Source organism: Rhipicephalus sanguineus, chromosome 7, assembly GCF_013339695.2.
Source record: "Rhipicephalus sanguineus isolate Rsan-2018 chromosome 7, BIME_Rsan_1.4, whole genome shotgun sequence".
NCBI lineage: Eukaryota > Metazoa > Arthropoda > Arachnida > Ixodida > Ixodidae > Rhipicephalus > Rhipicephalus sanguineus.
The window spans coordinates 112124641-112151774 of record NC_051182.1 but is presented as its reverse complement, the minus strand read 5'-3'; the positions used below and the strand labels follow the sequence as shown (position 1 = coordinate 112151774).

At 46.2% G+C, this 27134-nt stretch overlaps 2 protein-coding genes across 2 annotated transcripts in view; both read right to left on the bottom strand.

The window, feature by feature from the left end:
• LOC119398940 (uncharacterized) overlaps nt 1-27134 on the bottom strand; it is a 495264-nt gene that overhangs the window by 432220 nt on the left and 35910 nt on the right. The window lies entirely within an intron of this gene.
• On the bottom strand, nt 2772-16972 carry LOC119398937 (dermonecrotic toxin SPH-like). Its single transcript, XM_037665752.2, has 4 exons — nt 16768-16972; nt 11949-12080; nt 4327-4446; nt 2772-3057 (listed from the first exon to the last, which is right to left on the bottom strand). The coding sequence occupies exons 1-4, from the start codon at nt 16955-16957 to the stop codon at nt 2792-2794; spliced, it is 708 nt and encodes a 235-aa protein (XP_037521680.2). The 5' UTR covers nt 16958-16972; the 3' UTR covers nt 2772-2791.

The window sequence follows — 27134 nt, the reverse complement described above, 5'->3', positions numbered from 1 at the left end:
GTGTCATGATTTCATGTTACTCCTTATTTGTGTTCGTCACACAGTTACGTCGCGCGATACCCATTTGGTGTAATCAATCTAGCGAAACGGCCGCCAGCGCACCATGAGCGTGGCATGTAAAAGCTGTACATGGACATGGTCGCATGATTTTCATGTTAACTCCTGTTATTTGTATTCGTCACACAGTTACGTCGCGAGATACTAATTTTGGTGTATATCAAGCTAGCGGAACGGCCGCCAGCGCACCATGAGCGTGGCATGTAAATCATGCTGTACATGACATGCGTGTCATGATTTTCATGTTAACTCCTGTTATTTGTGTTCGTCACACAGTACGTCGCGAGATACAATTTTGGTGTATATCAAGCTAGCGAAACGGCCGCCAGCGCACCATGAGCGTGGCATGTAAGTCATGCTGTACATGACATGGCGTGTCATGATTTTCATGTTAATCGGTTATTTGTGTTCGTCACACAGTTACGTCGCGAGTACAAATTTGGTGTATATCAAGATAGCGAAACGGCCGCCAGCGCACCATGAGCGTGCACGTAAGTCATGCTGTGACATGACATGCGCTGTCATGATTTTCAGGTTAAACCTGTTATTTGGTTCGTCACACAGTCACGTCGCGCGATACCCAATTTGGGTATATCAAAGCTAGCGAAACGGCCGCCAGAGCACCATGAGCGTGGCACGAAGTCATGCTGTACATGACATGCGTGTCATATTTTATGTTAATCCTGGTATGTGTTAGTCACCCAGTTACGTCGCGAGATACTAAGTTTGGTGTTATCAAGCTAGCGAAACGGCGCCAGCAGCACCATGAGCGTGGCACGTAAGTCATGCTGTGCATGACATGCGTGTCCTGATTTTCATGTTACCACCTGGTATTTGTGTTCGTACACCCAGTCACGTCACGCGATACCAATTTGGTATATATCAAGCTAGCGCAACGGCCGCAGCGCACCATGAGCGTGCACGTAAGTCATGGTTCATGACATGTGTGTCATGATTTTCATGTTTATTCCTGTTATTTATGTTCGTCAGACAGCTACGTCGCGAGATACCAATTTTGGTGTATATCAAGCTAGCGAAACGGCCGCCAGCGCACCATGAGCGTGGCACGTAAGTCATGCTGTGCATGACATGCCTGTCATGATTTTCATGTTACCACCTGTTATTGGTGTTCGTCACACAGTCACGTCGCGCGATACCAAATTTGGTATATATCAAGCTAGCGCAACGGCCGCAAGCGCACCATGAGCGTGGCCCGTAAGTCATGATGTACATGACATGCGTGTCATGATTTTCATGTTAATTTCCGTTATTTATGTTCGTCACACAGTTACGTCGCGAGATACCTATTTTGGTGTATATCAGGCTAGCGAAACGGCCGCCAGCGCACCATGAGCGTGGCACGTAAGTCATGCTGTGCATGTCATGCGTGTCATGATTTGCACGTTAGGACCTGTCACTTATGTTCGTCACACACTCTTGTCACGCCATACCAATTTTGGTATATAGCAAACTAACGAAACGGCCGCAAGGGCACCAAAACAGTGACATGTAAATCATGTCGTTCATGACATGGATATCACGATTTTCATGTTATGACCTGTCATTTATGTTCGTCATAAAGTCATGTTTCGCCATACCAATTTTGGTGTAAATCCTAATACCGAAACGGCTAGGAGAGCACAAAGTAGTAGGCGGCTAGATAGATAGATAGATAGATAGATAGATAGATAGATAGATAGATAGATAGATAGATAGATAGATAGATAGATAGATAGATAGATAGATAGATAGATAGATAGATAGATAGATAGATAGATAGATAGATAGATAGATAGATAGATAGATAGATAGATAGATAGATAGATAGATAGATACGCTCAAAGTCGCAGAAGTTCGCTAAGAAATGCTTCGCATTTAAAAAAAAAAAAACATTTACCCCGCCAAGGTACTCTAGTGGTTATTGCACTCGACTGCTGACCCGAAGGTCGCGGCATCGAATCCCGGCCGCGGCGGCTGCATTTTTGATGGAGACGAAAATGTTTGAGGCCCGTGTACTTAGATTTAGGTGCACGTTATAGAACCCCAGGTGGTCGAAATTTCCGGAATCCTCCACTACGGCGTCTCTCATAATCATATCCTGGTTTTGGGACCTTAATCCCCACATATTATTATATATTTATAGGTAAAAAATTTCAACGTAGGCCGCTTTTAGCCAGTATGGTGGTTTTGGCATTCTGAAAGGGTACTTTATTCATCAACAGCCTCATTGTGTCCACAGCCGGGCAAAGGCCTCCTCTATGTTTCTCCAATTAACCCGGTCATGTGCTCGCTGCGGCGACGTTATCCTCGCAAACTTCCTTATCTAATCTGCCCACCTACCTCCTGACGTCAAGCACTTTTCGAGTGTCTCAGTTAATTGACTTTTCCATACAGACACACGTTTGTGTCGCTGGTTCTAGGTCGGGGACTTGAACGTCCTGGTGAATTTCGACGGGCATTTTGACGTCGCTTCTCAGCCGAACGTAATGTTTTAGGCAGTAACGACGAACCTTTTAGCTCTTAATGCCCGTAGTACTTACATTAGACGAGAAAAAGTACTTATACGGTTAGAGCTGAAACCAGCTAGCCCGACTATTTTAGGCGCGCCGAGGATGTGTGGGCGGAGCTGACGTTTTTTCCTTAAGTTGTCGCCGGGTATAGTAGGGAGCATGGCTCAGCGTCTGTGTGGAGGGGAATGTTGCCGGGAATGTTGCGGAGAATGTTGCGGGGAATGTTATGAGAAGAGCGAGTTGAATTCACACCTGAGTGACAGCCGGAGCTGCTGCGAGATGTCGATGGTCCACTGGTAAGCTTTGTCCACGTAGCCGGACGGTTCCCCAGCGTCGCGGTTTTGGACGACGCTGTTCATCCTCCTCGCCGGTCGCAAGAAAGAGTAGCAGTTCGTGGCACCGTCCCCTTGCCACCGATGGCCTTCGATGCCGAGTTCCCGGTACATGTTCTCGATCCTGTCCAGATAGTCGTTGTTGCTGACGTCGAATCCTGCACGTCATGGGACAACGGGAGGGAGAGAGAAATAGAGAGAAATATATGAAAAGGAAAAGGCAGGGAGTATGGGACTACGGGAGCTTCTGTACCACACTCGAAGTGGACAAATAACGGATAACAACGACAAACAACTCGCTGGCGAACTTGCGGTGAACGTGAGCCATATATTAGGTCTAATTACCTTTAATTGAAAGAAGAGAAACAGCGCGAACCATAGGATATCAGGACGGAGAAACACTAAGCGCTGACTTAAATCATAGGTTTATTGCGCAGAAGGCAGCATATTTGGTTCTAAAGGCTCATTCAGACCTGCGACTAGCACAAGTCACGCGACCGTTTGCGACTGGCGGTCAAAAAGCGACTCAAAGCGACCGATGTTCACACCTGCGTGTTATCTATATACGTCGCCCCATAGAATTCACGTTTGATCGCACATAGCTCTTATTGCCATTGCCCCGTGAAATGAGCTGACGTCCTGTTTCTGCGCACGTGATTGGCTCAGAGCTTTGCGACTGCAGACGCGCGACCCTTGCTAGTCGCCGGTGTGAACGAGGCTCAAGTCAACGCTTAGTCCGTCTCTGTCCTGTGGTTCGCTCCCTTTCTCGTTTTCTGTCGACGTTTTTCTATTGGGGAGAGTTGGTTCCTCCCAACTGGCCCTAATAAGCCCCGTAGTACCTTTTATTACCTTGCTTGGGGTGGCCAGTATGGTGTTGGGTGACGTTGACTACACTGTTTGTTAATGTAGGCCAAGGTTGGCTTCTGTTGGCTTGGCTCTCAATGTAGGGTGGCTGGACCATTCTAGCCAGCCTACTTTCGTAGTAAACAAGTCGACATCAGCCAATAGTTGCCAACATAAGACAACTGCGCTGGTGTTCTCCTGCGCTATTGCGCGCGAGTATTCGATTAATACAACGGGAACGTGCGATCTTGTCAGCGCCCTAATTATTTGGGAAAATAAAACAGTCGTCCTGAAATGGCTTTGGTCCCGCGGTGCTAATTAAGGCAAGCAGGATAGTATTTTTATATACTGCTGAAGTAATCTTTAGGGTGAAACCCGGGTTCTCGTCATGGCTTCCTGCTGTATACATTCTTTCACTTGGACGACGGTGTTTTTCCTTCTCGCAGAGCTACCGTAGATACCGGAGAAATCCGCACAGATTCTCACTGGCATTGGGGTTTCTTCCTTCGACATCGTAACACGAAGACACTTCTGTTCGCGTTAACAACGAATAAAGAAGCGATGCTGCTTTTCAGTATGGTTACCTATCTTGTCGATCATTTCGGGCATTTTGCCGTGGATGGCTTTGATGGCTCCCCGTAGTAGTTCCTTATCGTCCACGCTGTGCACGGACAGGAGAACGTTCAACGCCTTCTGGACAGGGACTGCGCAACAAAAGCGTGATAAGAACGTTGACTACACCACAGCCCGAAAGCAGCAACGACCCTTCAAACGCAAACTCATACTTACACGGATGGCTTGGTGGATGTCTAATTGGTTCTGCATCTTGACAGGGTTACAGTGTATAGTGCTCGGCGATTGCAAGGCGATACTTGAAGCGCGTGGCTTGTGGCGGTGAGGGTGACGCTGAGGGCGAGCGCGTTCATGACTCATTTGTGACTGAATGCGGTGGACAGTCTGTGGTTCTTGGTGGCGCCGACGGAGCGCTGCTTGCCATGGCTTCAAAACACTGGATGCGCCCCCGTGCCGTGCCGCACGAATCAGCTGGAGCTGGCGGGCGTGCGTTACGAAGGATTGCAGCGCTCCGCCGGCGACCCCGAGAACCATAGACTGTTCACCTGATGCATGTCACAATGCGTCACGAACGCACTCACCCTCACCGCCAGCAGCTACGCGCTCCAAGTATCGCGTTTCAATCGCCTGAACACTGTAAAGTGACAGGACAAGTGACAGACTGTCCTGCTTATTCACTCTGTCCCCGTCAGTGCGCGCTGTAGCCCTTTCATGATACTTGCATACTTTTTCTGCCCTTCGCGCCGGGGCACATCAACACGTTATTCAATTGGGGTTTTGTCCCACATCGACGGTTAGTTCATAAATACGACACTTCAACTGGAAGCTAAGAAATACACCCGATGGTTTTCTTAATTTCATTACCTCTCGGCTTCGTATCATTGACAGTACCTGAAATTCATACAAGTGCATTTTTCTAGTTCAGAAAGATCTACCGGCCTGCTGGGCATTTATTTACTTACGTGCACTTGTAAAGTGTTAGCGCTTTTATCTAAAGCATGACCGCATATGTTTGTTTCTTTCTAATTCATATTTTTTTCCCAGTCATCTTTGTTAGTACCTACTGTGCTGCATGTGTCGCACTAAGCAAACAACGCAAGAGGAAAGGTGGCGGCTAGAAGTGACTGGACATGTTCGTATGAAAAACCACGCTGGAAGCAACCTTGTGTAAACTAGCTGAAACGTTATCTGCGGCGCCTTTTGACATCCTTTTTACGATATTGTACAAGCTCGTTGTGATAGCTGTTGGGGGTCCCGGTACGACATTTTATTTTTGTTACCATCTCCTATGGAGTACGGTGTATTTTTTTTTCTGGATTCTCCAACAAGCAAACAAAAAATTCTTGAAATGAGAAATGTTTGTAAGTTCTGGCTCGTGACCCCTACCTTTCCAAGATTAATTTTTCTTCATTTTAGACGGCCTTCAGATCCACAGCTCGTTTATCTCTCTGAGTCACTAATTTGAGTTTAATCATTATGATGGCCTATATTTATATACTTTACTGGAAACGCATTTACGACACATTAGGACAAAGTCCGAGGGCACGTACCTAATCACTTCTTATGGGTTGCGAATTCAAAAGCAGTAATGTCCAATTGAAGGCCCGAGCCAGCAAGCAGTAGCAGTAACAGCAGTAGCAATAGCAGCAGCCTGCGGTGCCAACGCCGCATGCCACCGGTGTCCTGCACGACGAGAGATCGAGGAAGCAGCAGCTAGCGGCCACCAAGGCCGGCAAGCATGCCGGCAAGCGAGTGCAGAAGCTGCGTTGAGTGGGAGTGTGCGAGCGTAACGCCACCTACACCATAGAGCTTCCTACAATATTTACTAGAGGGAACTGTGACACTGCGATCGTTCAGCCACCATGGGAATGTGTATAGTACATGGATTTGCCTAGTTTTCGTGCTTGCCGCTTCGAATGCACTTGTTGCTTTTATTGTTGTGCTTTGGTTTTTGTTTTGAATAAAATAGTGACTCATCGTGAGCTGACGTGAATTGGTGAGTCTAAAAGGGTTAAATAACACTTAAGCGCGCACAAACAAGGACAGAGGGAGGTGATAACAACAAAAGCGCTTGTGTTGTCATAACCTCCCTCCGTCCTTGTTAGTGTGCGCTCAAGTGTTCTGCTATGCAAAACCAACTCCCCCAAAAATCGATGCACTTGCGATTCATTAAAAGGGTTAAGGTGGTGAAGTGGGGCTGCTGAACCTATGCTAAACTTCGTCTTGCGACAAAGCGGCCGATGGCCACCCGAAGCCAAAAGAACGTAGCTTAGGCAAATCCGTGTACAACCCATCATTCCCATGCTGGCTGAAGCGCCACGCGTTGCAGCTCCCATATGCACTAGCGCTAGATTTCCCTCCAGTGCACGGTTATGAAAACTATGTGACCTAGACAGCAGGTATTTGCACTCTACCTTATCGCACTATGCTACGTTGAGCAAGATTTCCATTGCCAAGCCCGGCGTCACTAAAGCGGTGACATCAAAATTTTGCTCCAAGTAACACGATGTAGAAAAGCAGATTGCGCAGGCCTGTTATATATCTAGAAGGCGGTAGTTTCTGATCTTGAGGTCGTCGGTTAAACTTGCTACCGCAAACGTTTTTCCTCTCGAGTTTAATGTATTTTACAGCGCAGCAGTATATGGCTAGGGTTCCGTATATCCTTTCTCTGCGTCGTCAAAAACTAATGTGGCCTTTTTTTCAAAAAAAAAAGAGCCAAATCCAGAAACTGCAACTGGGCTACATTTCATGGGAGCGTAAAGTGCGCCTACTTATCTTGCACTGTTAGAATACTTGTAATCAAAATGGAGCAATTCCTTATTGTAACATGAACTCAAAAAGGCAGTTTCGAATAAAAAAAGTGAGCCAAACCCTGTTCGAATCAAACCGAGCCATATCCATTAAACCAGCGCTGTGTCAACAATCGGGACCGCAACAACCAACGTGGCTGCATTCAATCTGTCTCAATTGTGTTCTAGTTTCTTTGCTATGATGCTTTTGTTCCACACTTAGTTTTTTCTTGGGCGAGTTGGTACTTACTGAATGACATGGTGTTGCACGGCAAAACTCCAATATAAAGAGTAAGAGACGGACTTTGCTATTTCTTTCTGTCTTTTAGTGCTTCTTTTCGAATTTTATCATGTCCTCCTTTTGCTTCAAGACAGTATATTTGCAATAGAAGACAACTGAAATGAAGATACTGGGAACCGATATATTCATTGAAGAAGAAGAGGTCCGAAACTGCATGGCAAAAAAAAAAAAACGAGCTAAGAAGATGAAGAAGAACAGAAGCATATTTTGAAGAACTCCGATAGGTGCCAAGAACAAGAAAATGCTGCCGACAGTCCAGAATGGTGTTCCTGTTTCCTGGAAGGACCACTGGCTCTTCAAGTCTAGTCATCGCCACTACGCCCGTGAAACAAAGGATGGCACCGACGGAAGCACAAGGATAGTGTTAATTTTGTCGCAACATATTGGTATATCGTTCATTCGCTGCAATTTAGACTTCTTTTACGAGCGCATTCAAACCCAAATGGAATGTTCCAATCTATAAGAGCCAAATCCAAATTTTGCTTCAGAATACCGACGATAGCGGGGTATATAGATTTCAGCCGCAATTTATATTTCCGGCATTTTCGCTGGCACACTGGCAAAAAATTGTTGGAGCAGGCCCGACCATATTGTCAGTAGCAAAAAACTGTGTTTTCAATTAAAAGTGGATTTGCCTCTTTTGAAAAAAAAAAGCGACATATGTACACGACTCACCGCAGGTCCGCCGAAATTGAATAAGGGAACACACGAGCGGCAAACGCCAATTAACATCGTGCACGAAACGTGAAGCGAAACTGAGAATGCGGCAAAAAACGCATGTACCATATGATGCCTCCTTTTTTTTTTGCGGTCACACTTACAACGCCAAAGACACTGACAATGCAAGTTTCGCTTGAATACAAAGCGACGACAGTTGCAGGAAATACAAAAAAAAAATTGGGGGACGCTTAAGCTTCGCCTTTAAGAGTTGAACGCGATAGCGATATTCTGTTCCTAGTGCGCACTTAGAACACTACGAGTGTTTAAGAGAATGCGCGCATTAAGGTGTGTGCCTTATGTAATCGGTAGCATGCTTTAAACCAGGAGCAATTATGCGCGAGAAACTTTTTCGAAGTTGCGATGCACCCACTACGTGGTCTTAAGGGAATACGCGCAGTAATGTGTGTGCCTTTTGTAATGGGTGGCTGTCTTTAAACCACCAAGTCGTTATGATATTGACATGGTGTGACGCCCGATGGCAATGTACGCTTCTACCACGCAATATTACTGCGATATTACATCTCGTACTGTGACACCTGTATACAGGACGCGTATTTTTGGGAAGCATGAAAGTTACTTTCAGCGCAGCTCCAAGCAGAGGTGTGGCTGTGTGGTAGAACACCTGCTTGCCACGGAGACGGCCTGGGTTCGATTCTCACTCGAACCCAACATTTTTATTATTTATTTTATTTGCAGCTTTTTCGATTTTTCGGTCACGGACAAGATGATGATTTTTCGCTCACAACCAACGGCCCCGACGCCGACGGCGGAATTTCTGCGATACGAGCTCTTTAACGCTATCGCGTTAAAACACAGACAAAATGAAGCTGGACTGCTCATCTTAACCAGATGTCCCTATCTGAAGCTCGACTGGTATTATGTAAGCTCCACTAATCGAATTCGATCTGCGGCTTCAAAGCTTCAGGAAAAAACTGCTTCAACGCTTAATGTTCGTGCTGACTTGTTGGTCGGAATGTTCCAACAATACTTTATATCTTGGAAAAACTCTCTCTATTCTACACAAACTATATGCATGACGCATTGAATTTATTTTAATGTATTCTTTTATTTGCAACTTATTTGTGGCTTGAAGACATAGCAAGAGGGGAAACTGTCCTCTTCTTTCTATGGTCTTCCTTATTCAAAATGGTATGATTGATCGTTCAGTATTAAGAACTCCACTCATGATACAGCTTGTGTTCAGTTTGGCTACAAATTCGGCGATAAAATTAAATAACATGGCTACTTTGGCTACTTTTAGCTCGAGTTCTGGCTACTTTTTGAATCCACCTAACGACAACCCTGCTGAGTACCAGAGGGATCACAAGTAGCAACCAGTAATATACAATAGTACTGTTACCTCGAAGAAAAAAGAAATTGTGGCAGCTACGCACGAGCGGTGCGAAGGCTGAGGAAACAGCGGAGCTCGTGGCCTTCGGCTCCTCCTTTCTCTCCTCATCACCCTCACTTCCCTTTCCCACCTCTTGCTATACTATACTGTACTATACAAGACTGTGCGAGGCTTTGCAGTCTCTCCCCCTCCTCACCCTAACTTCCATTTCCCACCCCTTGCTATACTATTACTATACTACTATACAAGACTGTGCGAGGCTTTGCAGTCTCTCCCCTATTCACCTAACTTCCTTTCCCACCCCTTGCTATACTATACTATACTATACTATACTATACTATACTATACTATACAAGACTGTGCGAGGCTTTGCAGTCTCTCCCCCTCTTCACCCTAACTTCCCTTTCCCACCCCTTGCTATACTATACTATACTATACAAGACTGTGCGAGGCTTTGCAGTCTCTCCCCCTCTTCACCCTAACTACCTTTCCCACCCCTTGCTATACTATACTATACTATACTATACAAGACTGTGCGAGGCTTTGCAGTCTCTCCCCCTCTTCACCTTAACTTCCCTTTCCCGCCCCTTGCTATACTATACTATACTATACTATACAAGACTGTGCGAGGCTTTGCAGTCTCTCCCCCTCTTCACCCTAACTTCCCTTTCCCACCCCTTGCTATACTATACTATACTATACTATACTATACTATACAAGACTGTGCGAGGCTTTGCAGTCTCTCCCCTCTTCACCCTAACTTCCCTTTCCCACCCATTGCTATACTATACTATACTATACTATACAAGACTGTGCGAGGCTTTGCAGTCTCTCCCCCTCTTCACCCCAACTTCCCTTTCCCACCCCTTGCTATACTATACTATACTATACTATACTATACAAGACTGTGCGAGGCTTTGCAGTCTCTCCCCCTCTTCACCCTAACTTCCCTTTCCCACCCCTTGCTATACTATACTATACTATACTATACTATACTATACTATACTATACAAGACTGTGCGAGGCTTTGCAGTCTCTCCCCCTCTTCACCCTAACTTCCCTTTCCCGCCCCTTGCTATACTATACTATACTATACTATACAAGACTGTGCGAGGCTTTGCAGTCTCTCCCCCTCTTCACCCTAACTTCCCTTTCCCACCCCTTGCTATACTATGCTATACTATACTATACTATACTATACAAGACTGTGCGAGGCTTTGCAGTCTCTCCCCCTCTTCACCCTAACTTCCCTTTCCCACCCCTTGCTATACTATACTATACTATACAAGACTGTGCGAGGCTTTGCAGTCTCTCCCCTCTTCACCCTAACTTCCCTTTCCCACCCCTTGCTATACTATACTATACTATACTATACAACTAACTATACTCTACTATACTACGACTGTGCGAGGCTTTGCAGTCTCTCCCCCTCTTCACCCTAACTTTCCTTTCCCACCCCTTGCTATACTATACTATACTATACTATACTATACTATACTATACAAGACTGTGCGAGGCTTTACACTGTCTCCCCGTCCTCACCCTAACTTCCCTTTTCCACCCCTTGCTATACTATACTATACTATACTAAACTATACTATACTATACTAACTATACTATACAAGACTGTGCGAGGCTTTGCAGTCTCTCCCCCCCCCTCTTCACCCTAACTTCCCTTTCCCACCCCTTGCTATACTATACTATACAAGACTGTGCGAGGCTTTGCAGTCTCTCCCCCTCTTCACCCTAACTTTCCTTTCCCACCCCTTGCTATACTATACTATACTATACTATACTATACCATACAAGACTGTGCGAGGCTTTACACTGTCTCCCCGTCCTCACCCTAACTTCCCTTTTCCACCCCTTGCTATACTATACTATACTATACTATACAAGACTGTGCGAGGCTTTGCAGTCTCTCCTCCTCCTCACCCTCACTTCCCTTTCCCACCCCTTGCTAAACTATACTATAGAATCATATGCCATGCTTAACCACCTCCCCTCCTCCTTTACTTCCTCTTCAACTTCACGTCACTCCTCCTCACCCTCACTTCCCATTCCCTCTCCCTTGCTATAGTCTACTAGGCTCCTTTATTGGCTTTGCCGGTTTGGCATAGCTATAGGCTGAGCATAGGCTCGGCATAGCTAGACTGGGCTTAACGCGGCTGGTCCTCGCTCAACCAGTTCATGCGGCACGACAACGGAGTTCCGTGAAGCTTAAACAACTCCGCTGTTTAAAAAATATCCAGTACTATTTACTGTTGACCCGTGTCATAAAAAATTACTTAGACATTTCTCGTACTACACTTTGTTGTACAAATTTCGTCGCTCGAAATGTTGCGCAACCCAAGCCCGCCGACAAGTTGAAAAGCTTTGAAGATGTCATCGCGAGCTCTGCCCAGGTGGCCACCTGCTATTGGTCAATACGCGTCAGCTTACGTGGCGTCGCTAGCACGTTGTTTGTCTTACCTCCAAGCCAGAGATGATCCATGAGCTTCTTCGCGATGTCGACGCCCGCGTCGTACTTTTTGTCTGAATTGACACTGGAAGTCTTGAGATCCAAGAATAGAAGAGCCAGGCTCTTTTCGTATATGCCCCCGTCTAAAAAGAAATATTCATGATTAAGCCGTTTCAGACGGACTGTCGAAGGTCTATAAATGCGTCAATATCATGCAACATAACCTCAAGGCACTCGATATTTACTTGCAAAAGAAATACTGTCATAATACGTTGATTATATGTTTTATTGTAATAAACTTTCACCAAAATTGCAGTTGTATATCTATTGGTTCTGTACCTTAAAGAAAACAAGCAGATATTGAAGCCATGTAAGCGGGACGTTAATTGTACTGTTTTAAGTGTACTGTAGCAATCGTGATAAAGATGTGAAGAAAGTAAAGTGGACGAAATGACAACTTGCCGCCGGCAGGAACCGAATCTGCAACCTTCGGATAACGCGTCCGATGCTCTACCAATGCACTACCCTCCCAGATTTCCATGCACATAAATATCCGATAAATTGGATGAGAAGACGACCGCCGCCGTAACTCAATTGGTAGTGCGTCGGGCGGGTTATCCGAAGGTTGCAGGTTCGGTCCCTGCGTTGTCTTTTCGTACACTTTACTTTCTTCCAATCTATATCAGGATTACTACAATACACTTAAAACAGTACAATTAATGTGCCCTATACTTTCCTTGGCTTTATTATCTGCTGGTTTTCACGAAAATTGCGTCAAACAAAGAAACGAGCCCCCAAAATTCATTTCTTTTATTGATTCTTAAATCATTCATGCTATGTGATTGCATAAAAAGAATTGAATCTCAGGTTAGAAATATAGCGCAATCTCGTTTTCGTTTATGGTATTTCGAGCAAAGAAAAATTACTTTTGATGTGGCTCGCGAACATGGTAGAGCCTTCATGAAAGGGATCATAGGGAACAGTAGACTGCAAAATTAAGTTATAAGAAGACGCATTCATTACACAGGAGGTGCATTTGATTCAAACATCAATGTATCTAGCTCTTTCTTAGCCAATAGTCGACACAACTAGCAAAAACTATTTGTATACACAAATATGTACAAAGGGTCTCAAAGTGTTAAAACGAAGTGAAATCTAGAAATATTGTCACGTACGGCAAGTACGTGAAGTCGACGGACGACACAGGAACAAGAAAGCGTATTTTATTCGGAGCGAACTTGTGCCCCCCCTCAACGAAAAACAAAGATCGCTCAACGGCTTCGCCGCAAGCGTGCCTGTTGTGGCGAGCGACCGTCTACAGGAAAGAAGAAAGAATGAATCCTGTTCACTCCCCGCAGCTCGTTTTAAAGACAGTGGCATGAGACCATTCACCGCCCACCTACCGTCTATCGCGGAATTCGATAAGACGTGCACGTCATCGTTTAGGACAGCTACCCTGAGCGAGTATGAAAAACGCAAGGAAAAGCGACAGCCCTCATCGCGCGATAAACCGCTGAACGATACGCACGTGGCACTGCCCCCCACCCCTGAAAAGACAGCATCGCCTCGATGGGAACAAATAATAAAGCACACAGAGAGAAACAAAGGACAGTGCAAAAAAATGCAGTCAAAAAATGAATACACCTTAGTGTTTGCGTACGCGCACTTCAAGTTCAGCACATAAATTCGGCACACAATTAAATCGATTGTCTACCGCCCGTAGAAAGATTTCAGTCTCACGACGTGAACTACCTCAGGTCGCGCACTACGCCGCTGCCGCTGCAACGCTCCTTCGGGAACGATCTCATAGTTCACTTCACTGAGACGACGTAGGACCTCGTATGGGCCAAAGTAGCGTAATAAGAGCTTTTCGCTTAGTCCACGCCGGCGAATAGGCGTCCACAGCCACACAAGGTCACCAGGAGTGCACTCTTGTTGCCGTCGTCGAAGGTTGTAGTGTTGGGCATCTAGTTCTTGCTGCCTCTTTAGCCGTACGCGGGCGAGTTGGCGAGCCTCTTCGGCACGATACAAATATTGAGCTACGTCAGGATTCACGTCACTGTCGTTTACGTGCGGCAACATGGCATCAAGTGTTGTTGTAGGTGTTCGCCCATATACAAGACTAAACGGGCTCATTCGTGTGGTCTCTTGCAACGCCGTGTTGTAGGCAAACGTTACATAGGGCAGCACTTGGTCCCATGTCTTGTGCTCAACGTCTACGTACATTGGAGCCGCTCTGTGAGGCCGTTAGTCTGTGGATGGCATGCGGTCGTTCTGCGGTGACTGGTCTGGCTATACTGCAATATCGCTTGCATAAGGTCACTGCAGAAGGCGGTTCCTCTGTCAGTGATGATCACCTCTGGAGCACCATGACGCAGAACGATGTTATTAATGAAAAATCTGGCAGCTTCTTGGGCGGTGGCTCTTGCAAGTGCTTGCTTGTAAGAACACGGCAACTTTAACATTGACAAGACATGTAGCCACAAGCAATGAACACAATGCAGAAGAAAGAATGAATCCTGTTCACTCCCCGTAGCTCGTTTTAAAGACAGTGGCATGAGACCATTCACCGCCCACCTACCGTCTATCGCGGAATTCGATAAGACGTGCACGTCATCATTTAGGGCAGCTACCCTGAGCGAGTATGATAAACGCAAGGAAAAGCGACAGCCCTCATCGCGCGATAAACCGCTGAACGATACGCACGTGGCAATATTAATTGCCCACTGGGCACGCAAATTTTACTTTTCCCCCCTACTGTGGATCATGCAGTCTTGGAACAATGCCTTACAGCAAGGAAGTCCTTCTCTGAGCTTTGGAAGCCGCAAAGCCGAACGTAAGGTTTAACCTCCCAGCTACGGTGTCTTGTACATTTTTTCTTACACTTGTATTAGTACCTTGCTCTAAATATTTCTGCAGTTCATTTGAAAACAAACAGTTAAGTTCCCCATTTGTCTGGCTTCATTGTCTCTTCGCTTCGAGTGACTGTAATCAACAATAACATAGAGCCCCTTGGCACCCTTTGTTCTCGCCCATACGAACAGTCCCTTTGAATTGAGAAAAATATTAAGCCAGCAAAATGTTATCGATCACACCGCATTGCACTCTGAGATATTTGAAAAGAAAGGCCGAGATAAGGAAGAAAGAAACTTGTATGAATGCAGGCGTGAAGTCGTCTGCACTTATCTACACAGCGGCAATAGTACGGGATAGTTAATTATTCAAGATAGTCTAAACAGGCCGTAAAGAATGGAAGAACATACGAGATGAGACATACAAGCGCTGCCTTGCAAATGACTTATTATTAAGAGGCATACAACTTCAAGCACAGACATAAGAGGAAACATATTTACGGCATGCGCAGAAATTCCTTTTCGTTGCTGACCTAATAGACACACTCGGGGTCAATTGTATGAGCGCGCTCCTCTTGATAAAGTAATGAATGCTTCGAATCTTTTATACAGGTGCATGCATGTTGGGATGATTAGTGACCAGCTTGCCTAACTATTCAGCTTTGCTGAAGTTGTCACCCTTCACAGGGGAAGAGGTTTTCGTCAGCTCTGTTGAAACGTAGCATTAGGTCTGTTTCCGCTTGCTCCTGTATTTCTTTGTTAAAAGCTATACCTTCATACCTTAATTGCAGTTAATTAACCGATATTCTTGGACCTATACTGTAAACGTTCTTTGCTTATTTCGACTGTACACAAGTTATTGCTTCCATCCGCGTTAAATACTAGCGCTTTTCAAAGTGCGCTTTCCTTACCCTTCATCGTAGCTCCATTAAACTAGGGTGTACCTGTTCTACGCTTTACATGGTGTGCCCACCTCCATTCCTTCATTTTAAAAACCATCCACCATGAAACCCTACTTTAACCGAGTTACGAATGAGTGCATTAGACGGATCAGTCTAAACAATGCTGCGTGATTGGTCACTGTATATTTCATAGCTTCTCTTTCTCTGCGTCATTCAACCCAGGTGCAGAATAGCAGGCCAGAGCAATGAGTAGGATGTCTGATAATAAAAACAACCTCCTTCTCTCTATATTTTTCACTATTAACTTATTCCTAAGTATCATTTTGTATCGTAGCTTCTAAAAGTGCAAGAAAAAAACACAGAACAAGGGCTAGGCGTCCGCTGAAATGAGAGTTTAATGCGTGGAAACACCGAGTATACACGGCTAGCCCCGCGCAGAATGGCAACAGCAGAGACAAAGAAGACTTACTATCGCCAGGGGAGTCTCCACGCGTGTAAATGTGTGTCAAGAACATTTAAAAATGTACGCACTGTCACCACCGATTGCATCAACTTATGCGCGCATACATAGCATACATTCTGTTACGTCGTGTAGGACAGAAAACTAGCGCAAACACGTGGATCATTTCTTCTTCTGTTCCTGTGTTTGCGCAGGTTTTATTTCCACCATGAACCAAATCCAATTAGCCCAATTTTCAGTCCTAATTTAGTCGCATCATGTGTTATTTCGTGGTATCGATCTTTATTTGCTTTATTGCGATTTCATTATCTATGAATCAGTGCCAAGTAGGCCGATCTCAGTGCTCATTATTTTGCCCGAGAAGAATGCTAACTGAAGCCTGACAAGTAATCTTCATAGTTAAGAAGGTCGCGGGATCGAATCCCGGCTGCGGCAGCCGCATTTTTGATGGAGGCGAAAATGCCTGAGGCCGGTGTACCTAGATTTAGGTGCACGTTAAAGAACCCCAGGTGGTCGAAATTTCCGAAGCCCCTCATAACGGCGTCCCTCATAATCATATCGTCGTTTTGGGACGTTAAACCCCCAGCAATTATTATTCATTGTTAAAGAAAGTTACCCGTGGTCCGTCGGAGATACCGCAAAAGCACTGGCACTTCTTCGTAACGCTGGCACCACCGGAAGCAGTCGCACGGCACACCGTGGTAGAACCAGAGTGCGGTACCATCTTTGTCGAATGTGACGTCAGACTCGATGGCGTTGGCTCCCAGCTCCATACCTTCGTCCACTTGCCAGATGGCGTTCGTCATGTGGTAGATGTTGTAGATAGGGCCTCCGATCCGAGCCGCTCGCCTAGATAGAAGAGAGAAAGATTTGCTCGTATTGTTATTCATAGGACGCGTGGATTTGTTGCTTGAAAGCAGGCTGCGTTGTTAAGAATGAAGCGGTGAGTTGGGGACGCCAGCAATAACATCGGAAAAACATTTGAAGGAAAAAAATTTGAAACATTTGAAACATTGAAAAATGAAAAAATTTGAAGGCTACAGGCCCTCAGACTTTCTGTGACACAGCCAAGAAATTTATTTATGTAGACTATAGGGGGTATGCACTGAGCCTTGATCCGCAAAGCTTCAACACCATCGCTACGCCATCTTGGAGGTCCGTTCGTACACGCCCTCCGTGATGCCCGTGCGTCGGTGTGCAGGAGGTGTTCCAGATGTCTCTAGTCGTTTGTGCCGTACGGATCTCAGATACAGAGCGTGCAGCGAGTTCATTGCGCGTGCGGCGAGTGCGCGGAGCATCAAAATGGCGACCCCGCCGCTAGCGCTTCTCGCGGATGACGTCAAGTGCAAACACCCTATATATTCACCATAAAAACTAATGTTATAATGAGGAAAGTGAGTAACTGGCTACGCTTAGAGAAGTCTTGGGTAGAGGTCAAACTTGGCCTTGTTCCTGTTCCATGATTAAAGATACGCTAAACCGGGGAGAAAATTAGGTGGGTAGATGAGATTAAGAAATTTGCAGGTATAACGTGGCAGCAGAAAGCACAGGACCGGGTTGATTGGCGGAACATGGGAGAGGCCTTTGCCCTGCAGTGGGCGTAGACAGGCTGATGATGATGATGATGATGAAACTGGGGTGAAAAAAATGTAAAGAAGGAAGATGACCCCTTCGCGAACCACCAAGAATAACGGGACCACGCTTAAAATCTACACTTCGCAGGAACATTACCTGGTCGGGGGGAGGCATTGTAACATCATTTACAAAGAAAGGAATTTGTCTTCGCGACTTCGTCTTGCATCGCTGATTATCCAGAAAACTGAGGGCACCTTTAATCACAACGATGGGAACTTTTAGCGCGTGTATACGCGGTGCTTGCGCCACGTTTTGAAACGTGCATGCGCGGACTCGGTTTTCATTTATCTTCATTGCAAACAAGGTTCCCGTGTGGGAACCGAAACGTCTTTGTTTTCTTTTTATGCGTCGTCGGCGTTCAGTTTCTACTTCTAACTTAAAAAAAGGATGTCGCGAGGAAACGAATCGAAGACTAGCAACGACGGAGACAAACGCTTTCCGCGAACGGAATTCATTGCGCCGAATGAGTGTAGAAATAGTAGAAGACAGGCAGGGTTTTCTTACGTCGTACGACTTAAAACCTCGCAGCAGCAGCAGCAACAACAACAACAACAACAACAACAACAACAACAACAACAACAACAACAACAACAACAACAAAGGAATGGGGCTGAAATTTGGCGGCATTGCCGTGGCGCACAACAGAGCGCGTATCACTCTAGCACGAATCAGCGACGCACGCTAACCGTGCGACGTGTGAAGGCCCTTTTCAGCATGTTAATGTCACGCCCAGGACGCTGGCTTAACGGAGAGCTGTGAGACGGCGCTACTTCTGCGTAGATTTTCCTTGTCACCGTTCATTCCCGCTGTCATTGCTTTATAAAGCCCAAGTTGCAGTAAATAAACAACAGAGCGCGTATCACACTAGCACGAATCAGCGACGCACGGTAACGTGCGACGTGTGAAGGCCCTTTTCAGCAAGTTAATGTCACGCCCAGGGCGCTGGCTTAACGGAGAGCTGTGAGACGGCGCTACTTCTGCGTAGGTTTTCCTTGTCACCGTTCATTCCCGCTGTCATTGCTTTATAAAGCCCAAGTTGCAGTAAATAAACAACAGAGCGCGTATCACACTAGCACGAATCAGCGACGCACGGTAAACGTGCGACGTGTGAAGGCCCTTTTCAGCATGTTAACGTCACGCCCAGGACGCTGGCTTAACGGAGAGCTGTGAGACGGCGCTACTTCTGCGTAGGTTTTCCTTGTCACCGTTCATTCCCGCTGTCATTGCTTTATAAAGCCCAAGTTGCAGTAAATAACCAACAGAGCGCGTATCACACTAGCACGAATCAGCGACGCACGGTAACGTGCGACGTGTGAAGGCCCTTTTCAGCATGTTAATGTCACGCCCAGGGCGCTGGCTTAACGGAGAGCTGTGAGACGGCGCTACTTCTGCGTAGATTTTCCTTGTCACCGTTCATTCCCGCTGTCATTGCTTTATAAGCCCAAGTTGCAGTAAATAAACAACAGAGCGCGTATCACACTAGCACGAATCAGCGACGCACGGTAAACGTGCGACGTGTGAAGGCCCTTTTCAGCATGTTAATGTCACGCCCAGGACGCTGGCTTAACGGAGAGCTGTGAGACGGCGCTACTTCTGCGTAGATTTTCCTTGTCACCGTTCATTCCCGCTGTCATTGCTTTATAAAGCCCAAGTTGCAGTAAATAAACAACAGAGCGCGTATCACACTAGCACGAATCAGCGACGCACGGTAAACGTGCGACGTGTGAAGGCCCTTTTCAGCATGTTAATGTCACGCCCAGGGCGCTGGCTTAACGGAGAGCTGTGAGACGGCGCTACTTCTGCGTAGATTTTCCTTGTCACCGTTCATTCCCGCTGTCATTGCTTTATAAAGCCCAGTTGCAACAGCAACCGCGTATCACACTTCATAAACGTGCGACGTGTGAAGGCCCTTTTCAGCATGTTAATGTCACGCCCAGAACGCTGCAGCGTAAATAATAAAGCCCAAGTTGCAGTAAATAAACAACAGAGCGCGTATCACACTAGCACGAATCAGCGACGCACGGTAACGTGCGACGTGCTTTTCAGCATGTTAATGTCACGCCCAGGACGCTGGCTTAACGGAGAGCTGTGAGACGGCGCTACTTCTGCGTAGGTTTTCCTTGTCACCGTTCATTCCCGCTGTCATTGCTTTATAAAGCCCAGTTGCAGTAAATAAACACAAGCGCGTATCACACTAGCACGAATCAGCGACGCACGGTAAACGTGCGACGTGTGAAGGCCCTTTTCAGCATGTTAATGTCACGCCCAGTGGCTTAACGGAGAGCTGTGAGACGGCGCTACTTCTGCGTAGGTTTTCCTTGTCACCGTTCATTCCCGCTGTCATTGCTTTATAAAGCCCAAGTTGCAGTAAATAAAACAGAGCGCGTATCACACTAGCACGAATCAGCGACGCACGGTAAACGTGCGACGTGTGAAGGCCCTTTTCAGCATGTTAATGTCACGCCCAGGACGCTGGCTTAACGGAGAGCTGTGAGACGGCGCTACTTCTGCGTAGATTTTCCTTGTCACCGTTCATTCCCGCTGTCATTGCTTTATAAAGCCCAAGTTGCAGTAAATACAACAGAGCGCGTATCACACTAGCACGAATCAGCGACGCACGGTAAACGTGCGACGTGTGAAGGCCCTTTTCAGCATGTTAATGTCACGCCCAGGGCGCTGGCTTAACGGAGAGCTGTGAGACGGCGCTACTTCTGCGTAGGTTTTCCTTGTCACCGTTCATTCCCGCTGTCATTGCTTTATAAAGCCCAAGTTGCAGTAAATAAACAACAGAGCGCGTATCACACTAGCACGAATCAGCGACGCACGGTAAACGTGCGACGTGTGAAGGCCCTTTTCAGCATGTTAATGTCACGCCCAGGACGCTGGCTTAACGGAGAGCTGTGAGACGGCGCTACTTCTGCGTAGATTTTCCTTGTCACCGTTCATTCCCGCTGTCATTGCTTTATAAAGCCCAAGTTGCAGTAAATAAACAACAGAGCGCGTATCACACTAGCACGAATCAGCGACGCACGGTAAACGTGCGACGTGTGAAGGCCCTTTTCAGCATGTTAATGTCACGCCCAGGGCGCTGGCTTAACGGAGAGCTGTGAGACGGCGCTACTTCTGCGTAGGTTTTCCTTGTCACCGTTCATTCCCGCTGTCATTGCTTTATAAAGCCCAAGTTGCAGTAAATAAACAACAGAGCGCGTATCACACTAGCACGAATCAGCGACGCACGGTAAACGTGCGACGTGTGAAGGCCCTTTTCAGCATGTTAATGTCACGCCCAGGGCGCTGGCTTAACGGAGAGCTGTGAGACGGCGCTACTTCTGCGTAGGTTTTCCTTGTCACCGTTCATTCCCGCTGTCATTGCTTTATAAAGCCCAAGTTGCAGTAAATAAACAACAGAGCGCGTATCACACTAGCACGAATCAGCGACGCACGGTAAACGTGCGACGTGTGAAGGCCCTTTTCAGCATGTTAATGTCACGCCCAGGAACGCTGTGCGGCGCTACTAGGTTTTCCGTCACCGTTCATTCCCGCTGTCATTGCTTTATAAAGCCCAAGTTGCAGTAAAAACAACAGAGCGCGTATCACACTAGCACGAATCAGCGACGCACGGTAAACGTGCGACGTGTGAAGGCCCTTTTCAGCATGTTAATGTCACGCCCAGGACGCTGGCTTAACGGAGAGCTGTGAGACGGCGCTACTTCTGCGTAGGTTTTCCTTGTCACCGTTCATTCCCGCTGTCATTGCTTTATAAAGCCCAAGTTGCAGTAAATAAACAACAGAGCGCGTATCACACTAGCACGAATCAGCGACGCACGGTAAACGTGCGACGTGTGAAGGCCCTTTTCAGCATGTTAATGTCACGCCCAGGGCGCTGGCTTAACGGAGAGCTGTGAGACGGCGCTACTTCTGCGTAGGTTTTCCTTGTCACCGTTCATTCCCGCTGTCATTGCTTTATAAAGCCCAAGTTGCAGTAAATAAACAACAGAGCGCGTATCACACTAGCACGAATCAGCGACGCACGGTAAACGTGCGACGTGTGAAGGCCCTTTTCAGCATGTTAATGTCACGCCCAGGACGCTGGCTTAACGGAGAGCTGTGAGACGGCGCTACTTCTGCGTAGATTTTCCTTGTCACCGTTCATTCCCGCTGTCATTGCTTTATAAAGCCCAAGTTGCAGTAAATAAACAACAGAGCGCGTATCACACTAGCACGAATCAGCGACGCACGGTAAACGTGCGACGTGTGAAGGCCCTTTTCAGCATGTTAATGTCACGCCCAGGGCGCTGGCTTAACGGAGAGCTGTGAGACGGCGCTACTTCTGCGTAGGTTTCCTTGTCACCGTTCATTCCCGCTGTCATTGCTTTATAAAGCCCAAGTTGCAGTAAATAATCGTCGAATTTTATTCCGTTGCATTACTTCAATAATAGAAGATATGCCATTCAACGCGCATAAGAACTGTACCTATTTGACGAGCACGCTTTTGACAAATTCATGGTGTCGCGCTGCTAAGCTAGAGGGCGCGGGTTCGATTACCGGCCACGACGGCAGCAATTAGATGGCGGCGAAATGCAATACCCCTGTACTTAGATTTAGGTGCACGTTATAAAGAACACCCAGATGGTCCAAATTAATCCGGGGTCCCTCACTACGGCGTTCCTGATAATTATATGGGGGTAAGAAAGAGAAGTTGACAACCACCCGTTTGTAGCACGAAGCCACAAGTAAATGCATACGGATTTCTAAGAAAGAAAACTTCTTAGTTGCCAAAAAATTCGTCCTCGTCCGGGGATCGAACCCGGGACCAACGCCTTTCCGGGCGATTGTTCTATCATTTTCCCTTTATTTAACCCTTCGGCCACCTTGCGGGATTTCACAGAACTGATTTGCAATCGAGGTCTTGGCACGTAACCCCCGCAATCACTGCCGTAAATCAAAGGGGGGGGGGGGTCAGGGGGGTCCTGACCCCCCTTGTGTACAGGCTGGGGGGTACATGCTATGCAAGTGCCCCCCTTGATATCTATCTTTCAAACAATATACTTGAATTGCTTGGCAGCTAAGTATAGCGCATTAACTTGTTTGACGCCTGTTAAGTTTTAGAGTGTATCTGTGTTGCATCCCACCTAGCTTTATAGGACTGTATTAAATATTCAACTGTCGTTTGTCCGTTTCCGAGAATTCTCAATAGCGCAGTGAAATTAGGCGATCTGGGAAGCCATGCTCGTTCTTTTTGAATTTTATCTTCAAGCATGACATTAATATTCATATAATTAAAAATAAGACGTATATTTATAAAACAACAGGACCGTCATGGCAAGATGTGTGTCCCCCCTTGCGATTTTCCTGGATTTACGCCACTTCCAGCAATTATTATTAATGCGAAGCATTTCTTAGCGAACCTCTGGCACTTTGAGCGTTTCTATCTACGTATCTATCTATCTATCTATCTAGCCGCCTACGTCTGGGCGCTCTCATGATCGCCTCCTTAACTTGGTATTGACCAAAATTTGCATGGGAGGGTAAGAGGATTTGACGAATATGACGCCGGGTCATGACATAAATAACGTTAAAATCCTGTCGTGTACGTCGTCAAACCCTTTCCACTAGACACGTGTGGCACATACCCGTTTACCACGGGCCGTGGTGTACGGGTATGCGCCACAGGTGATTGACAGTTTTTGTCTACCCAGGAACGGCGAGAACAGACATTGGTAACTTAAATGCTAGAGAGTTAAGTAAAACCAACATCGGCAGCGTTGACACACGAATGGAAATAATGAAAACTAGGATCCCAGCAGGAATCGAACCCAAGCACTCTGCGTGGCAATCAGGTATTCTACCACTGAGCCACGTCAGGTCTATAAATTGGTTTGGAAAAACAGCCTACGCAGGCGTAATATCGGTGCAACGTCAATTGTGGTTGTGGTGCTGACTATCTAATTTACAAAAGCAATAAACACTACATGATACTCCTACGATGTGTACTCCTACGATACGGGTGTCATATCAGATTGACGTCTGTAGTTCCAGCGTTGGCTCAGCTTTTATAGCAGTCTAATAAACATTACGTTTGTATTCCTATGATTCAGCAAGCTATATTGAAGCATTGCTCGACCCCGGAGGAATACAATAAAGTTACATATGATATCACATCACCGCATCGTAAAGTGCACTCGTCGTCCATCAGAACGACGAAGTGTCCTCTTCATTTCTTAACAGGCTGGGCGAGGCCTCATGCTGACCGAGGATAATGTCAAATTGATTGACAGCCATTTGTAGACTAGGCTACGTAGGCCACATACGCCCAGGTAGTCTACGAATAGGACAAACACCATCCACTGATGTTGGTCTACGTAGCACTATCGGGCCTACCAGCTCGACGGCCTATGCCTCACCAACGTGAAAGGTGGCTTCAGGTTTCGACATGTCGCCGGCTCTGTCGATAGACAATGTCGACGAAATGACCGAGGCATCCACGAATTCCAACAGCTCTACTATACGACATACTTCACTACACATGGACCCGTCGTCACCACGATCCGGACCGGATCCTATAACAAGTCATGACCAGCTGCTTGTGCTCACTGATCACGGTGATGATGCCCTTGTTCAAGAACTGTCAAGAACTTCTTGCACACATGCACACGGGTTCGTGAAACGCGCGTGCGTCTCGGGACACGTATAAGCACTACATATCAGCTTACCGCGTGTGGTGTTGGTAATAACCACGTTGTCATTGGCGGCGTTACCCAACCGTAAACAAATGGTTATATAACACATATGAAACTCTTCAACATATATATGTGTGCGTATATAAATACATAGAAATCTTTAGCGTCATTTGTAACGTGTCGCTCGGTAAAAAAAGTTACGCCACAGTCACTTACCCGCCGCATGCTTCGCATAACATCGACTCCCACGGTACGTGGGATCTGCCGAATTATTATTATTTATATTATTATTATTATTATTATTATTATTATTATTATTATTATTATTATTATTATTATTATATTATTATTATATTATTATTGTTATTATTATATTATTATTATTACATAAAGAGGCTTACGCGTACTATCGCGCTCACTATGAGCTACACCGCGGGAGCGCGTGGCCAAGCTCAATGTAAGGTTGTACAGTTGCACCGATCGTGACATGTTTTTCGAGTTATCATGCGAGGATTTGGCTGTTCCTGCGATTGCGCATCGCCTGTACTTGCTTTCACGCTCACCCGCGCTTTGTGCTGTGGTCATATTAGCTTCATAAATGATAACTTCGAGGGTGAAAGCAAGCAAGCAAGTGGGGGCGATGTGCGCTCGCAGGGACAGCCGAACTCTCTCCCGATTACTCGAAGGTATGCCACGAACGGCGCCACTGCATAACCTCGCAAAGCGCCCGGGCACGCGCTCGTGTGGGTGTAGCTCTTACTGAGCTCTATAGTACGTCATTTGCTACTTACTAGGTCAGGAGTCGTCAGCAGAGCAGCCAGGATGACCAGCAGCTGCGCAAACATGATCCTTGTTTGACCTCCTGTCGCAATGAGCCGGTCAATCTGCGAAGTTGTTGACGTCACTGTCGTTGATGTAGAGTCAGTCCTCCAAGAATCTATGGCCGGTGCAGCGCGTCAGCGCAATCGTTTCCGGCAGCTCTACTATATCGCCCGGTGTATAAGCAGAAATGCGATGACCAACGGCATTTCGAAACTTGGCGCGTGCACCCAAAGGTCATAAACAAACGCCAAGGCTAAAGCCCTCGCAGCGGCTTTCGTGCAGGTATGCCGCTATGGCAAGACACTTTATGCAAAGCAAAAGGCATTCGACAAAGGCCACGCAAGCTTAGTACGTTAACAGGCGTTGCTTCTTGTTTATTGCCTTCTTCTTTAGGACTTCCCTTAAGGCATAATTCTTTATGTGTGTATGTGTATATATCCCTTTGAAACGCGGCGTCCTCGTTCGGAGACGCGACTTTCTCTTGCCATTTCTGTGAACTCTCGGCAAGGAAGCGGCTATGAACACTACGCTAATGATAAATTAAGCGTTCCTGTCGCTTTTATATAACTTATGGTTGAAATATTTGGTGCACACGGTGGATTTGGTGAAGGCAGTACTCTGTTTAACGAGACGTTGCGCGCGGGGCGCATCGACAGGATTATCAAAATCTGTTTTTCCTTTAACCTTTTTTAGAAATGCTCGCTACCAGCAGATAACTATTTCATGTGAGATGAGTGGTTCGTTGAATTCGGTTTATGAAGAAATATATAAGACTGACTGTGTAATAATTAGGTAACGATTTATGTTTGTAAAATCACGATTAACTGTAAAATACACTTATTCCAACACTTGTTTGAATTGGTCTCTATTTCCTAGGCATAAGATTTTGTAAATTTCATGCATTTATATGCATAGGTCATAATGCGTGCCACAAAGGATATGTGTGGCGGTAAGACCACCATTACGCAGCAGATATCAGCAGCTTAAGCTACGCGGGAGATAACTCGCTTGAGTCGGCCTTCTCTCTTTATCAAAGTTTTCAGCGGTTGATGTGATCATAGTCATAAATCACGAGCGTCGACTAAATGAATGTTGTTACGTGTGCTAGTGGTTGTTATATTCCTGTTACCGGTATAAGAGCTGCATACAAAGAGAGGTCAACAGACCATGAACGCTCGCTCTCTGTGCGTTTTTATGAAGCAGTGATGACACGCACGCGCTCACGCGCACGCAAACACATACACGTGCTTGCTTATTCTGGATTTGTACCTTCGTATTTGAAGTTCAGTTTACGTAGCGCATATGTGTAGGATTATGTTGCATAACTGTGTCTGTAATTTTGTGCTGCTGCGTATTATTTACTATGTTATAATTATTCACACTTCATATCGTCAACGTGTGCTTTGTACTCCTAATCTGTTCTCGTGCCGTAATATTCGTACTTTCGACCCGGCTGTCGAACTGAAAAAAAAACAAAACACTCCAGGTGGGGGTACAACGCGCGCTATCTCGTTCTAATTTACATTTTTTTTTTTGCTGTTCGTTTCGAATATAGATACGTGTATGCAATTTTCAAAAAACCGGAAATGCGACACAGAGAAAAAAGATGGTGCCGATAAGTGCCCAATTTCTCGGGGAAATAAGTGAGGCGAAATGCCTGCCGAATTAAAAAAATATAATCGAAGAAACATGGTTCCTACAATCTGTCTGTTGACCCAGGTATGGTCCCTCATCTATGGCGCACACCGAACTGGTAAGTGACAAAAAAAATTGAAAAAGAAGACGAGTAAATAAAGAATACGCTAAATACAATTCCTTCAAATTATACACTACTCATGAATTCCTT